This window comes from Bos indicus x Bos taurus, chromosome 3 (genome assembly GCF_003369695.1).
Source record: "Bos indicus x Bos taurus breed Angus x Brahman F1 hybrid chromosome 3, Bos_hybrid_MaternalHap_v2.0, whole genome shotgun sequence".
Lineage (NCBI taxonomy): Eukaryota > Metazoa > Chordata > Mammalia > Artiodactyla > Bovidae > Bos > Bos indicus x Bos taurus.
Genome location: NC_040078.1, coordinates 46,859,431 through 46,875,126, shown reverse-complemented (window position 1 = coordinate 46,875,126; position 15,696 = coordinate 46,859,431). Strand labels below are relative to the sequence as shown.

Genomic DNA, 15,696 nt, shown 5'->3' with positions numbered 1-15,696 from the left:
TGGCTCAGCTTTGCTGTCTTAGATTTCACATTTGTCATGGATATGATAGTAATCCCCATGTTCTAAAGTTAGTGTTGTGAGGATTGAATTATGTTAATGCATACAGAGAACTTTTCACAATGCCTGACATATAATGAGTGGAAATTTCATATTAGCTAGTATTTGTTTTGAAGGCTAGCTTAAATCCTAGAATTGATTGTAGTGAATTGGATTGAGAATAATGGAAGTGTTGAGGCAAAATATATAGAAAATTTTTAGGACCATTGTGAGAACTAAAAGGAACTTCTGTCAAGCTCACATAGAAATTTAGGAGCAGAGTTGGAGCCAGAACTGAAGTTGTCAGTTTTTTACAGTCTGTATTCTTTCTTCTCACCATTTGTATCTTCATAAAGAAAGGGGAACAGATGAAAGAAGGGAGAACTTTTGAAGTTGGTTGAACATTTTAAGGGAATTCTCATCTCAGTCTTCCAAGATATTTGCTGAACATAAGAATGAGGGTCGGTATAGGAGTCTAGTGGATTTTTAGGGAATTCTTGAAAACAGACTAGGAAATCAGCTAATGTTGAATAACAAAATGTGGACTCATATGCTTTTTGAGTGTGTGTGTGTGTTTTCACTTTAATATTTTACAAACCCAGATGAAGACATGTCCACAATATAAGATTTAATTTGTCCAAGCCTGGCACAGTAGAGCATTAACAGATGAGTAGCGAGCAAGCCAAAATGCTCCAGCTACATAGTAAAGTCTAATCAAGGGAGAATAGAAAGGGAAGTGGATTTGTCATATAGTCTAAAAATGGCTTAAGTGGTTGGTATAGAAGTAGAATCAAGAAGATGGAAGAATGGAGTCAGGAAAGAGGATTTAAATGTTAGCAATGAATGGTGAAAGAAGAAAGTCAAAGATGTAGCAGAAGAAGTTGATAAAATAGATTGATATAGTAAAATCAAGGTAGAAGTTAAGGAATCATGAGACCAGCATGTCGGACAGATTGCAGGATGACAAGAGCTGAGCAAGGAAAAGGAAATAAGGTGTGAAAGTCTTTATGTTGTGAGAGACAATGTCCCAGTGACTGACTGTTTTGATGAGAGATGTTTACATGATATTAACCTCAAAGGCATTCTAATTGGTGATAGAAGAATAGCAGTTGGAAAGTAACATTGGATGGTGGGATAGTAGGATGAATAATACATCCCTTATTTCCCTTTGGGGAAGAGTTTAGGGAGATAAAAATGAGGGTTATAAGAGAAGTTTCATTAGGATCAAGCAAGCTTTTAGTTAAACGTTTTCTCTAAGGAACACATTGACTAAAAGTGAAATTGTTAATGACAAAAGAAAAATGGGTTCTAGAGGCTAAAATAGAAATTGAAGGGAAAGTTGGTGGGAGAGGAGGAATGGGTTGTTTCAGGAAAGAATAGCAGTTGTCATTCTTGTCAAAAGTAAAATTTTTATTTTCAAATCAGGAAATATATTGTAAAAACTGCCCTCCCCACCCAGGACCCTATACTACATGAATTAGGATAAACCTCAAAAGTCCCACCACCAAATCCTCTGTTGAGTCATATGTGAGAATAACAATCAATAGATGTCTTGAACAGGGAAAAGAAGTATAAGATGAAAAGATAATGGTATAATTGACATTGGATGGAAGTTTTAGAATAGGAAATGAAAGGATAAAACAAGTTATGCATCTTTAAAAAGCATAGACAAAACTGCCATAGTCAAGAGGAGCCTTAAGGAGACATGACTAAATTTAATAATAGCATCCTGAAATAAAAAACATGAATGCATTCTGTACTCAGTCATGTCCGACTCTTTGCAACCCCATGGACTGTAGCCCACCAGGCTCCTCTCTCCATGGAATTTTCCAGGCAAGAATACTGGAGAGGGTTTGCCATTTCCTTCTCCAGGGGATCTTCCCAACCCAGAGATCGAACCCATGTCTCCTGCTTTGGCAGGCAGATTCTTTACCACTGCGCTACCTGGGAAGCCAAGAAAAGAGGACATTAGATGCAAATTAAGGAAGTCTGAATACTTTATGGACTTTAATAATAACATATTAATACTGGCTGATGAATTATAGCAAGTATATCATACTACTGCAAGATGTTAATAATGGGGGGACAGGGGTGCCCAGGTTATGGGAACTTTGGAGAATGTTTAATTTTTCTACAAATCTAAAACTGTTCTAAAATAAGCTTATTAAAAATTACAGATAAAATTGGCAAGTGGTTTAAGAGAAGTTATCAAAAACAGTTTAATTCTTTGTTCTGTTGTGATGGACAAGGAATGTCTGTGTGCCTCAGCAGAATGTGACCTGAGGGGATAGAGGGATAGATGTATAACTTAAAATCACTTTATCCCCATGGACTTTGAGTCTCTATCAGATAGATATGTGGCAGTGTTGCCATCATTTTCAGTGGGGGAGTGGCTAGTAATGTGTCAGAACTATTACAGGAAATTTATAAAATGGCTGAATCACTCAAAATGCTGGGTGGCCCAGCTAATGAAGATCATTTCACATAGAAAGGATCCCTGTCACATCTTCCTTTTCTTTAGCATCTGGTAGTATATGAAGCTCTTTGATGTTACTTGATTCTTACAACAATAGCGGTTCTAGAAGTAAAACAGGTGTTTTTATCCCCCATCATCAGTATGCATAGACAGTGTTTTTTACAGCATATTTGCTACCTTAAAGATGTTAATCATTCAAATTGTTTTCACAGCTAAAAGTAATTCATTAGAGGCAATGTGTATACCATGTTCTATATGTTTTTTTACAAAGAGAAGATAGTGAATGTATTGTTTTCTCTCATGGCTAAAAGTTAACATTACTATGAAAAATACAATACAGAATTTCTTTCCAGAGTTTATTATTACAGTATAAATAGTGCATCATGAAATACTTTGTAGGTTTTTGTTTTTATGTAGCAGACGTTGAGATTTACCTGGTTGACAGAATTTTTAGAGAAGAATATACTGAAAGAAATTGTGGGATCTATCTTCAGAGGCTTTTAAAGGTCCAGTAAAAACTGCAAGACTATTCTAGTGACTTAGAACTGCAAAAGATGACTGAAATAGTTTTTCTAAGTTACCAGCTTGGGAGAAGGAATAGTGAAGGAGAAGTACACGCTAGTGGCACTAAGGACAGTGACTCCATCTCTGACAGTATTTTTCACCATGCTCTGGACTGCCTAAAATGAAGGAAGATCATTTGGCAAGATGATAGATCATCTGTCTTAGTACCAAGTGATCCAGCATGGTAAGAATAAATGGAGAAATATGGAGACTGTGAAGTAGCATTTGGGCAGTAGCAACAACATTGGGGACGTCACAGCTTACATTCCACTTTTTGCTAAGCTTTCCATTGCTGCTTTACTAGGAGGAGGTAAATTGTATTTGCTTTGAGTCACAAAATTTCATGAGAAAATTATTAGTCTCATTTTTACTAAAGTGTAATGTTTATTAAAACCTGGCCTTAAGTCAGGTTTTTTCACACTTAAAAGGGGGCTTTAGCCTAGACTTTAATTCTTAATTACTATTTTAAATTAATTTTACTTATTCTTTTAATTCTCTGATTATTTTTCCATGATAAGGCTTGATGATTTAAGTAATATTGTACTACCAAGGTATCTCCATTATAAATCCTAGACTTAAAGTTTCTTTGAACAAAATTTCCATCATCTTTGAATATTTTGGTGAAGTTTTATGATTGTTTAATTGTGTATTGGCATGGTAGAGATGTATTTTAGAAGAAACCATTTTCTATAGAAATGAAGCATTTGTTTACCTAGGCTGTTGTGTGTAGACTGATATAGCAAATGTATTGATGTTTTATACATGTTTCATGAATTACTAGTTTTTCTTGAATTAGCAACAAAGAAAAATGATAAACTACTTAGAACTATAATTTGGGAACCTACGTATCTCAGAATATGCAGGAACAAAATGACTGTGAGTACATACCTAGGAATTAGGAATGTATCTTTACATTGGCAGCATTTTAAGATAGCCATTGAATGTTAAATGGAAACAACCTATGAAGTATAACGGGATCTATGGTATTTAACATGGGGAAGTTAGTAATACCATAGAATAAAGTGGTAGATCCTAAAAGGTGCTAAAGATTACTTAGTATGTATAATAATGATTAGACATGAGGAGTTTCTGTGTTAAAATTAGATCCTTATTTCTGCATTTACTTTAAAAATGAAATTGATGAATAGATGAAACAAGATTGGCCTTGAGTTAGTAATTGTTAAACAGTTATGATGGATACATGGGGCTCATTATTCTAGTCTCTGTACTTGTGTATATGTTGGAAATTTTCCAAAACAAAGAGTGAAAAATCTAAAAAATAAAATTGAAGAAATAATAAAAAGGGGGGACTCCCAAAATATTGTATTGGGGGAGAAAAACCTGTAAACTCACCCAGAGCTTGAACATATATGAGAAACACCATTCCACTGATGAAAGGTACTCAGTAAAGATCAAAGGAAATCTGAGGGAAAATTTTTACAAGTCGAAAACTAAAGAGGTTAAGAATTGTCAATCCTGAAGAAGCTTCAGCCTGCCAATAAAAGGTCATAGTAGTTTCTGTAAAGTAAAAACATAAACGTGGCTAAAAGAGTAAGATCTGACACCAGAGTTAACAGTACATCCTTATAACATGTACAAGAAAGCTGAAAAGAAGAAATAAAACATGAATTTATGGGACAACAGTACTAAGGGCCAGTTCTACCCAGGTATGTCATGAATTAATTTTATGTAGGTTGAATGTTTATCTCCTTTATCATGGAAAGAAAAAAAAACATGTAATTTGTTTTTTTTTAGTGAACTAATATTTATTAAGAAATAAGTTAGTATGTAAGAATATAAGGAATGAAAGGAATCAAAGTTTATTAATTGTTGAAAAGTAGATTAAAGATGCTGAGACAAAGGGAATTCTGTGGAATAAATGAAGAATCCTGAAGATGACAGAGCAATAGTAAGACTGGAAAGTAGAACAGTAGAAATAAGAAGGAAATGTTCAAACTGGTAGGTAAAGGATAGGAAAATACTGGTGTGCTATATTGACTTTCTCTTATTCTTTCTGTGGGGCAAATGTTGTGTTTGAAAGACTTATATTACACCTACCTGAGTATGGAATTAAGGAAAACAAATTTTGGTAAGATTTTCTTTAGGTCAGTTGAATACATTATATAATGTATGTTCAAGGTGATTTGTTTCTAAGAATGAAGAATTTGCTATATATGTTTTGTGAGCTATAATTGTCTGATTTCAAGTAAGTTTATGAAGAAGATAGCACTTGTTATTTTTTTTAGATTTGACTCCTCACTATGTGAACCATGGAAGTGAATTTTATAAGTCTCTGACTTGGAAGTACATTCTTTTTGCTTTGTTTGCTTTTCCATAGGAAATGGAATGTTATATATTTAATTTGTGACATAATACAGGTATGTACCTTGGTTCTAATACTTAATGATTTCATTGAAACCAGTGAATTTTCTCTGCTACTTAAACAATTTTTCTAAATGTTACAAAAATTAACTTTCAGGAACCATTTGGAACGGTCAGCCCCAAGCCATCAGCCATCGTGCTTAAATTGGTTTTGTAAACGACTTGTGTGTGTTTCGTAAAATATGCTTTATTTTAAAATTAGGGCTTCCTGTTGCAGCTGTTCCAGGAGCTCTGAGTCCTTTGGCTATTCCAAACGCTGCTGCAGCAGCTGCTGCAGCTGCTGCTGGCCGAGTGGGTATGCCTGGAGTCTCAGCTGGTGGCAATACAGTCCTGTTGGTTAGCAATTTAAATGAAGAGGTTAGTAAAATAATTTTCTAATGTCTATTTTTTAACTCCATTTCATTTGTGAAAGTTTTTCATGTTTATTTCATTTTGCACTTGCCTTTCTTTTTATGTACATTCATTAGTCAAAGTATTTTCTGTGTGTTTCTACTTCCAAATAAAATCTATGTACTTGTTTAGGTAATACTTTATTTCTGTAGCTAGTCATATCTCTTTTAATATATATATATATATTTTTAACCTAACTACCTATTTTTCCTAAGAAAAATATGGTGAAGTACTATAGTTTGGCTTTTTATCTTTTTGTTGTTCTCAAAGGCAAATATCTAATTTGCAGATGTAACTGTAAAACAATTTTGCTCTTTGCCTTTTCTAATTATTTGCTTGTTCATTTCATGCTTATGTGTCATTGCATTTTTTTAAATCTTATTTTATGTGAACTACTCTAATACATTTTTCTTTGAAGGTTCTTCCAAAGATCTTGACGAGGCACTCTTCCAGTCTTTCTTAGTAATTTTTTCTTTGCAGTTATTAGTCATTGTCTTCTAAAAATATTTTTCAACTTTACCTCTCCCCAAACCCCTCCCACCCTGTTAAATAAAATTTATTGCTGAGTTATTTTCTTTAGTTGTACATTTTATGTCTGGTATATTTTATTTTGATTGCTATGGAAGCTGGTATGAAATGTGGGAAGCTCAATGTATCAGTTTATGATGTCTAATTTGAATATTTCATTTTTAATTGGCCTCTGTTAATACGAACATTAAGCTATTTTATCATTTAATACTATAGTCATTCACAGTTGTGCATGCTAAAATGTTTGAATCAGAGTGCCTTTGTTTTTCTTTTAAGAATTTTGCCTGCATTTCATAACCAGCCATGCTTATGCAGTTAAAAGTTCAAAGTTTAAAATTCCTATGCATGCTTTCCTTCCCTATGTTGAGATGAAATGCTGTAATTTACTCTTTGATATAGATGTACTTTACCCATATTTGTCTTGGATGACTACATTTTACTCAGTTTTTCTTGTACAGTACATAAACCAACCATTTTCTGACCAAATCCTGCATTTCCTATGTACTGACCTATATTTTATTTTTTTTTTGTTCCCCGATTCCTTATTTTTTTCTTCTGCATTGCTGTTTCCCTTCCCCATTTCATCCTTTTCCCTGTGTGTTCACCTTCCCTTTCCTTGTCTTTTCCCAAATGCCCATTCCCTTCCCTGTCTTATCCTTTATTTTCCTTGTCCTTGTCTTCATTCCCTGTCTCCATTCCCTATGTTCATGCTTCTGTGCTTGAACAAATGTTCCTCGGACCAACTTGCCCCAATTAACCGCCTTGAACCATGATCCATGACCACCTCACCATTCTGCGGGAACCACCCTTCGTTATGGATGATCTGTTCATCTCCGCTCTTCCTCGACTCTTCTCTCTTCTTGTCTTACGCTGCTTGCTCTTCTCTCCTTCTAAAGATGGTTACGCCCCAAAGTCTGTTTACCCTCTTCGGTATGTTATTGTTAGCACTATACTTTTATTATTGATTTGATTTTTGTTTCACCTTAATTCTTATTTGTAGCTAGCACTTTGGCTTAAAGTTGAATAGTAAATCTTTTGCTATTTTTCTTTGCTATTTAAAACTTTCCATAGACACAAAATTTGTTTTAATGCATGCTGATTTATTTTGCATGGTCTTTAATTTAATATCATTCACATAGCTTTGAGGGTTTATCAGAAATTATTCTTTTCAAAATTCACTGTTCAAAATCTTGATCTTCTTTATTCATTTGTGAGAATGATGAGTTTGAATGAGTGATCATGTTGATGTCTGAATGTTTCATTAATATGTCAGAAAGATAATCTTTAGCTGACTTGCACATAAAAATTAATTCCATTTTTGGATTACCTCTCTGTGGCTCCAAAAAAGGTGTTTATGGAGATGTGCAGCGTGTGAAGATTTTGTACAATAAGAAAGACAGTGCTCTAATACAGATGGCTGATGGAAACCAGTCACAACTGGGTAAGAATAAACTATGTGTCATCTATACGGCTTCAATCTGATTTCAAATGTATAATGTAAACCTGTGAATAAAAACAAACTCCTTTATATCAGTAAGAAGCTGTTTATTAATAGCCAGGATTCACAGTGTCTTGTTAATTTTCATATTTTAATATGTATAGTTGTACATGATGAACATATTTGTATTTTTGTGCTATTCTCTTACCATTTCTTGCTCGGAGTTTAATGGAAAAAGGTTTTGGCTTCAAGATTGAAATAACAGTTTCACCTAAGAATTATGATACATATATTAAAAGATTCTTAGCATTTTTCATTTCTGGTTACTCCCTATAATTGAAGTTAACTGTTCATATACTCCATGGGATCCTGATTAACGCCATGTTAATTTAATTCTTCTAAAGTCATTTGAAAGTATTTGAACTTAGTAAAGAGTTACATGAGTGTATTTTAGAGATAGCAGGTTACTATAAAATGAAAAACTTAAACTAAATGCCCCACTTGAATCCTTTTTGGAACCTTAAAATGTACTTCAACAAGTTTCACTTACATTATTAGATAAATAAGTGATCACTTAATTAGCATCTCATTCAACTTCATGCATAAAGTCAAATCACATAAATCCAGAAGGTAGTTAGTGTGATTGACTGTAAATGTCAGTATGATGTTAGCTTATAATTCTGTTCATTAAGATTTGGGGATGATGGTACCTCAGACTGTGTGTACTCACATCATTAATTTTGAAATTTGCCATTTTGTGCTGTTATATCCAGTGAGATTCACAGACTAACAATATGATAAACCAGACCTTTTAGCCTTTGGCATCAGATAGAAGTTTGAAATTCAGTTTCTTACCAGCTATTAGGGTAGCCCAGGCAATGAATTGTCGGCAACCCACACCAGTACTCTTGCCTGGGAAATCCCATGGAAGGAGGAACCTGGTAGGCTCTGGTCCATGGTGTTGCTAAGAGTCAGACACGACTGAGCGACTTCCCTTTCACTTTTCACTTTCATGCATTGTAGAAGGAAATGGCAACCTACTCCAGTGTTCTTGCCTGGAGAAACCCAGGGACGGAGGAGCCTGGTGGGCTGCCGTCTGTGGGGTCGCACAGAGTCAGACACAACTGAAGGGACTTAGCAGCATCAGGCAATGTATAAAATTTTATATATCTGGCTTTCCATTTTAAAAAATGGAGATGTCTATCTTTAGTGGAAGTTCTATAAAAGTGCTGATTGTGTCATTGTGTGTGTGTGTGTGTGTTAGTCATTCAGTCCTATATGACTCTTTGCAACTCCATGGACTATAGCCTACCAGGCTCCTCTGTCCCTGAAATGTTCCAGGCAAGAATACTAGAGTGGGTTGCCGTTCCCTTCTCCAGGGATATTTCTGACCCGGGGATCAAAGGCAGGTCTCCTCCTGCATTGCAGGCAGATTTTTTACCATCTGAGCCACCAGGGAAGCTCCTTGATTATGTCATAGATGCTCATTATTCTTTTCTTCTTTTTCTGCTTATGTACACTTCTGTACTCTGGTTAGGGATAGTCATTGTCATTATTTTTATGTACTTTATAAGAAGCCTTTTACAGTGTTTCATAGTTGACAAAGCATTCTCAAATGTTTGATTTCTTTTTTCTCATTGTGTGAACTGTGGGTGGTGTCTGTTGTTCAGTCGCTAAGTCGTGTTCAATTCTCTGCATGCCAGGCTCCTCTGTCTTCCACTATCTACCAGAGTTTGCTCAAATTCACGTCCTTTAAATCAGTGATGCTAATGATCTCGTCCTCTGTCACCCCCTTCTCCTTTTGCTTTCAGTCTTTCCACATTACCCTTATAAATAAGGGATACACAGTCATTATGGTTGAAAAGTACCTGTTCAATCAAATTCTTCTGGATGCTCTTTGGTTTCTTATATATGGACTGTTTAAATAAATGATGCTTTAATTTTTACTATACTTGTTTTAGTCTGCTTGGGCTGCCATAGCAAAATACAACAAACTGAGTGACTAAAACAACAGAAATTTATTTTCTTAAGTTCTGGAGACTAGTAATTAGGTGACAACAGATTTGGTTTCTAGAGAGGACTTTCTTCCTAGCTTGCAGACCAGCTCCCTTCTCCATATGTCCTCACACTGCCTTTCCTGGGAGCCTTCCTCAGCCTCTAAGGTGCTGATATCTTTTCGTGTACTTACAAGGACATCAGTCTTACTGGATTAGGGCCTCACCCTTATGACCTCTTTTAACCTATATTCCGTCCGTAAAGGCCCTGCCTCCAAATAGTCACATTGAGGGGTTAAAGCTTCAGTATATGAAGTTTGGGATAATGCAATTCACTGCCTAACAGTATTTATTTACATTTTAAAATGTTTTATCCCTAATTTTTATAAATTAAAAAGATAAAATTTTTATCTTTTCACTAAAGCTTTGCTTACGTACCATGATGTAGTTTTTGGACTATATGTAGTGGCAAATTTCTCATTGCTGATAGGTTAGATTTTGCTTTCTTGAAGTATATTTCCATTAAATATGGACTCACACCATTAATGCCTTTAAAACACACACAAATCCTATGCAAAACTAGGATGTGCTATTGAAAAAAATAAGTGAAACTTTTTTTAATATACTTTGTTTATGGACTCTGTTCTTTTTGGTTTTCATGGGACTCTATTTGGGAAATACTCAGTTGTTTTATAAGCAAATATTTTTATGTTCAGAAAGTAGTATGGGAGAAATAAATGGCAAGGTATAGTCAGTAATAGTCAAGTGTGAATGGAATTATTGCAAATCTTAGAGGCCATGTTAAATCATTTTAGACCAGAATTTTTAAATTTGCAGACATTAAAGATGTTTCCATTTCTACTATAGCCTATTTAATTAATATACTAGAATTTTCTTAAATTAGGTAGTTTAGGAATAACAGAATTTGTAAATTATGTTTGAAATAGTGTACTGATCTTCAGCGATTAAATGAATTCTCAAGAAGTACCAAAAAGTAGTTCTTTGTTAAAGTAATTATCTTATTTCTCCAATTCGTATTTTCAAGAACTACTTACAAAAGAGCCTCAACTGTTTTTAGTTCATATGTAGCTGCCATCTTAAAAGTATAGTTTTTCATAATAGATCTTTACCTACTCTCTAGCAAAATGTGCTGTAGAGGGAGTATTTATAAAATGCAGCAGTGTTAAATATATTTGTCATGTTGTACATTACATCCTTAGTACCTCTTTATCTTATAACTGGAAGAGTAAATTTGATTTTACAAATTAGGGAAGCTATAAATGAAAAAGATTTTTCAGAATGGTACCTTATACTTTTATAGCATTTTCCTTTTCAGACCTGTTTTATATTTAACTGGTTTGTTCTATACAAGTAAGTATGACAAGATGCATGGATTTAACAAGTTCTGGGTATCTCCTGTGTCAGACTGTGTACTGTAGTGTACTAATCAAATTAAAAACATTTGAGAGTAGGGATTTTGTTCTCAGTTCCCTGCTCTTCCATATTGTCTTTACCTCTCTGTTGTTAATACTCTAATACTTTGATTTGAGTAGTCAAATAGACGTTCAGTTTAGCTAAACTATATGACTTATGACATGGTTTTCTTCAGTTGTGACTACTTGAATAAAACATAAAACGTATAACTGTTCTCTAATCTCAGACCAGTTCATTTAGTTCAAAAGTAACCCAACTGCTGCCTCAAGAAGTAGGCATGTGATGTTCTGTGTTTAGGCACTGTGCTGTGTGCTGGGGTAGAGACACTGGTTCCTGCTTTCATGTATTTTACAGTCTGAAGGAGGATGATAATTAAAGTGTGATGAATTTATAAAAAGAAATAGAACTGTATGGGGACTATCTACTAAGGTTCTGAACCTTTTCTGAAGAGTGCAGAAAGGGTCCTCTTTAGGAAATAACACTGACAAATAGCTTAGGAAAGATTGTGAAGGAGATAGGAAATTATTATAAGTAGAAAAGCATGCACCAGGCTAAAGGTTAAATACTAGCATTTGTTTAAAAAAAAAATGTTTTGTACACCTGAAAACTTAAGTACAAGGAGGATAGTACTAAGATACTGTAAGTTCCATGAGGGTCAGGATAGTTTTTATATTACCATTTGATTCTCAACACTAACAAAGTTACTAGTATTACAAATCATCAATAAAATATTTATTCAGGGAGGCTTGAGAAAGATGTTAGGGTCAGACTGAGAAATATAGAAGACGTTGAATAAGTTGAGGCTTCATCCTTAAGGATTTTAAGCAGGTAGTGACATAGATTTGTATAGAACGGAGGAACATAGAGAAAAATCTAGCAAGATGAATTGGGAAACTGATTTGAGTTATACAGATAAAAAGTAATGGCAGTGAAAAGTGTAGAAATAGATGAATTTGAGGGATAATTAGAAAGGGTTACATAGGACTTGGTAATTAGGATATGGAGCAGAAGGGAGAAAAAGTTAAAGTTTCTAAAGTTTCTTGGGCATTATCAGCAGGACTGTCAAGAAACTCATTCTGGGTTTTCATTCTATGAAAGAAGCTGGCTTCTTTGCCTCAGTGCCTTGTTGAGTGCAAATGAATTTGTTTTGTCACCAGTGGCTATTGTAAATTCGTGATTTATTTTAAAACCATAGCAAAATTAGGTATTTCAACTATTCTAAGAATTATTGTAATATTTTTGCTTTGGATGTTGATATTGTTTATTAATAGGCATTCTTCCTCTTTATAGCCATGAATCATCTTAATGGACAGAAGATGTATGGAAAAATTATTCGTGTTACTCTGTCTAAACATCAGACTGTACAACTACCTCGAGAGGGACTTGATGATCAAGGGCTAACAAAAGATTTTGGTAATTCCCCATTGCATCGTTTTAAGAAACCTGGATCCAAAAATTTTCAGAATATTTTCCCTCCTTCTGCAACCCTTCACCTATCCAATATCCCGTAAGTATTAAAGATGGAGTAGTTTATTAAGGATATACATTTTAGGAATAAAATAAAAAAATTTTTAATAATGTTATTACTCTTTTTTTTCCATCTAATTTCCCAGTCCTTCAGTAGCAGAAGAAGATCTCCGAACACTGTTTGCTAACACTGGGGGCACTGTGAAAGCATTTAAGTTTTTTCAGTAAGCAAGCTTTCTTGTCTTTAAATTAGTGACTTGATAGAAGTAAAAGTTTTCTCCAAGTAGTTGTTTTCATTTCTAGATATCTTTTGATCCTGAAATGAGCAAAAGTATTTAAGCCATTCTGATTTTTATGAAGTATCTAATTTCATAATTTTGTTTCAGAAGAGATCACAAAATGGCCCTTCTTCAGATGGCGACAGTGGAAGAAGCTATTCAGGCCTTGATTGATCTTCATAATTATAACCTTGGTGAAAACCATCATCTGAGAGTGTCTTTCTCCAAGTCAACAATTTAAAAAAGGGGGGAGATGAAGATTGAGGGTGAATCACATTGTTTGGTGTCATCACCTATTGACTGTTCAGAAAAGTGGGGACCAGAGTTTGATTTTTTGTTTTTGTTTTTGTTTTTTCCATGCTGTTATCATTCCTTGGTTATAAAATGAAATGGCGTATGTAAAGGCAGAGTTATTAACTGCTCTCTTTCATCTGTTCTGTAGGGAAGCCATTTTTGTCTGTTTGAAATTTTAGTTGAATTTTACTTTCCTTTTTCAACTTAGTTGACATACGTGCCTTAAAAAGGAAACTAGTGTTGCTATTGTGCATTTACTAGAAAAAAGGAATTGGTTGTCTAGGGCACATTGTTAAATGGGAATTAACAATATGTTTAGGCAGGGGTGTGTAAAAAGGTTAAGTTTTTTTTTCCTCCTGCTTGGAACTTATTTTGAATTATCGGCTTGTCATATTTTTTTATTTAATCAAATAAGATACATGATACGGAAAGAATAAAGCAGCTTTTTTTTTTTTTTTTTCAGTTTCTACTACCTTAGGCTTTATTGCTTTAAAAAAAACATTGGCCTTTTGTATCTCACAATTCTGGTCTAGATTCAGTTATGAATGTAGGCATTAGTTAAAATTAACAAGATGCAGAGTATTACTTTCTTAAGACAACAAAGTGATTTCTGTAAGTTTGAGCCCTATGTGGAAAAGCATTGTGGAATCTTAACCTTTTTGTACACACTCTTGTGGGACGTATCATATAAATGTCAGCACTAAGTAATGTCTTGTTTGTGGCTGAATATTTTTCGTAGATGTTTTGAAGTTGACATGACTTATGTGCATTTAAATATATATTGCCATCCTTAGTTTGTAATTAAGATTTGGAATATGGTTGTGGATTTCTGAGCATGTGCAGACCGGTCTAGCTAGTTCAGGAACTGGTGCATGTATTTTTCAAAGATAAAAGAAAGTGTACTGCGAAAATTTGCAGGAAGATTAATTTTGTGGCAGTTTTCTAAAACTGACAACCAGGTGGGACCAAAGTTTATGTGCCTTTAGTCTTAATTTACCTTGCATTGTAATATTCAGTTTTAATAAATCTTCAAAATATTTTGTATTTAGGAATAGATCTGACTTTAATAAAAACATGGCTCAGAATCTACAGGTCAAATTAATTTGAACAGTTCTTGTCAATCTGAATTGTTGATTCTGTTTAAATGACCAATACTTTTTTGAAATTGATGTACTTAGTTTCAAGATTCATAGATTCTGTTATCTATGTAGACAGAATGGTCATGTATATTTTCTATTAGTTGAGTTTTTACATCTTTAGAAATGTAAAATTCAGTATAGTTTGAAAGCGGCACAATTAAAAATTAATTTTCTAACAAAGTTGGGAGGTTTGATGGTTGTTTAATTTCCTTTTGTGTGTACTCTGCTTACCTCTGTAGCATGCTCAATAAACACTTCTGTAGCTCTGTATTCACCTTTTCTGTCTTTCTCTGCTGCCTTTTCTCTCTCTCCTTTGTTTTCACTCCACTGTGCTTCTGAATTCATGTTTATTCTCTGCCAGGGTGGGAAAGGAATAATAATAATACAATTCTATGACTTTATACCATAAATAAATCTAGATGCTGTGAAAATACACCAGCTGTTTTTTTTTTGTTTTTTTTTTTTTTAATTTGAAAGATGGTAACTGCTTTTCAGGAGGACACATATTAAACATTTCCCACCCTGTTACAATCTACTGCTTTAAAGACATAACTTTTATTGTATCTTGTTAATTCTTTCTATCTCTTTTGTTGTTGTTGTTTTTTTTCCAGTAGACTTCTGCACTAATAGATCTTTTGGATTTGCCATGCTCTCTTGCTGCAGTTTCATCTTTCATCTTTTGTGTCTGCTAAAGGTTTCCTACTTTGTGAGTTTTAACAAAGAGTACTTGATGTTACTGGGAAGAAACAGAATCACACCATCTGCTTTTGCTTTGGGTGGGAGGGCAGATGCACATTAGGGTATTTAAAAACTTACGGGTGATTACAGTTTTCACTTTTTAAATGGTTTCAGTTCGAGTACTGTTTGTATTAAAACATTTTTTTGGAGGGGGTTCACTTTTGTCAGCAGTTAGGCGTATTGGTGTCAGATAACTTTGCAGTTACTTATGTTCCTGAAGTTCTGTTATAACTGACAAGTCTGCAGAACTCACACATTAGGGAAATTAAAAACAAATGAAGGAGTATGCAGTACCTTTCAGTGTGCTGTATTAATGCAATAATTAGTAATCTCCAGAAAAGAAAGAGTCTAGTAAATAAAAATAATTTTGTACGTTTGAGTTAACATGAGGGTGATTTTAAAGGTAAGTAATCTCAATTTTTTTTTTTCAAGTATCACTGTAGTACAGAAGAACTCCAGCAACAGCAGATGTGCCTAATATCTGTAAAAAAAAAAAAACCTGTACCATGAATGACTAGTAATTGAGCAGTTTCTTCAA

The 15,696-nt window shown here is 34.1% G+C and overlaps 1 protein-coding gene across 5 annotated transcripts in view; it reads left to right on the top strand.

The window, feature by feature from the left end:
- PTBP2 (polypyrimidine tract binding protein 2) overlaps positions 1 to 14,853 on the top strand; it is an 85,728-nt gene extending 70,875 nt beyond the window's left edge. For 2 of the 5 annotated variants that reach the window (XM_027536432.1, XM_027536436.1), the window contains exons 9-14: positions 5,661 to 5,815; positions 7,273 to 7,306; positions 7,725 to 7,817; positions 12,533 to 12,749; positions 12,856 to 12,933; positions 13,096 to 14,853. In XM_027536432.1, coding sequence (XP_027392233.1) covers positions 5,661 to 5,815; positions 7,273 to 7,306; positions 7,725 to 7,817; positions 12,533 to 12,749; positions 12,856 to 12,933; positions 13,096 to 13,228 — 710 coding nt within the window. In that variant the 3' untranslated portion in view covers positions 13,229 to 14,853. The remainder of the gene's footprint in view (positions 1 to 5,660; positions 5,816 to 7,272; positions 7,307 to 7,724; positions 7,818 to 12,532; positions 12,750 to 12,855; positions 12,934 to 13,095) is intronic. The other 3 variants (XM_027536433.1, XM_027536435.1, XM_027536434.1) reach the window with 3 other exon arrangements.
- The last annotated feature ends 843 nt before the right edge of the window (positions 14,854 to 15,696 follow it).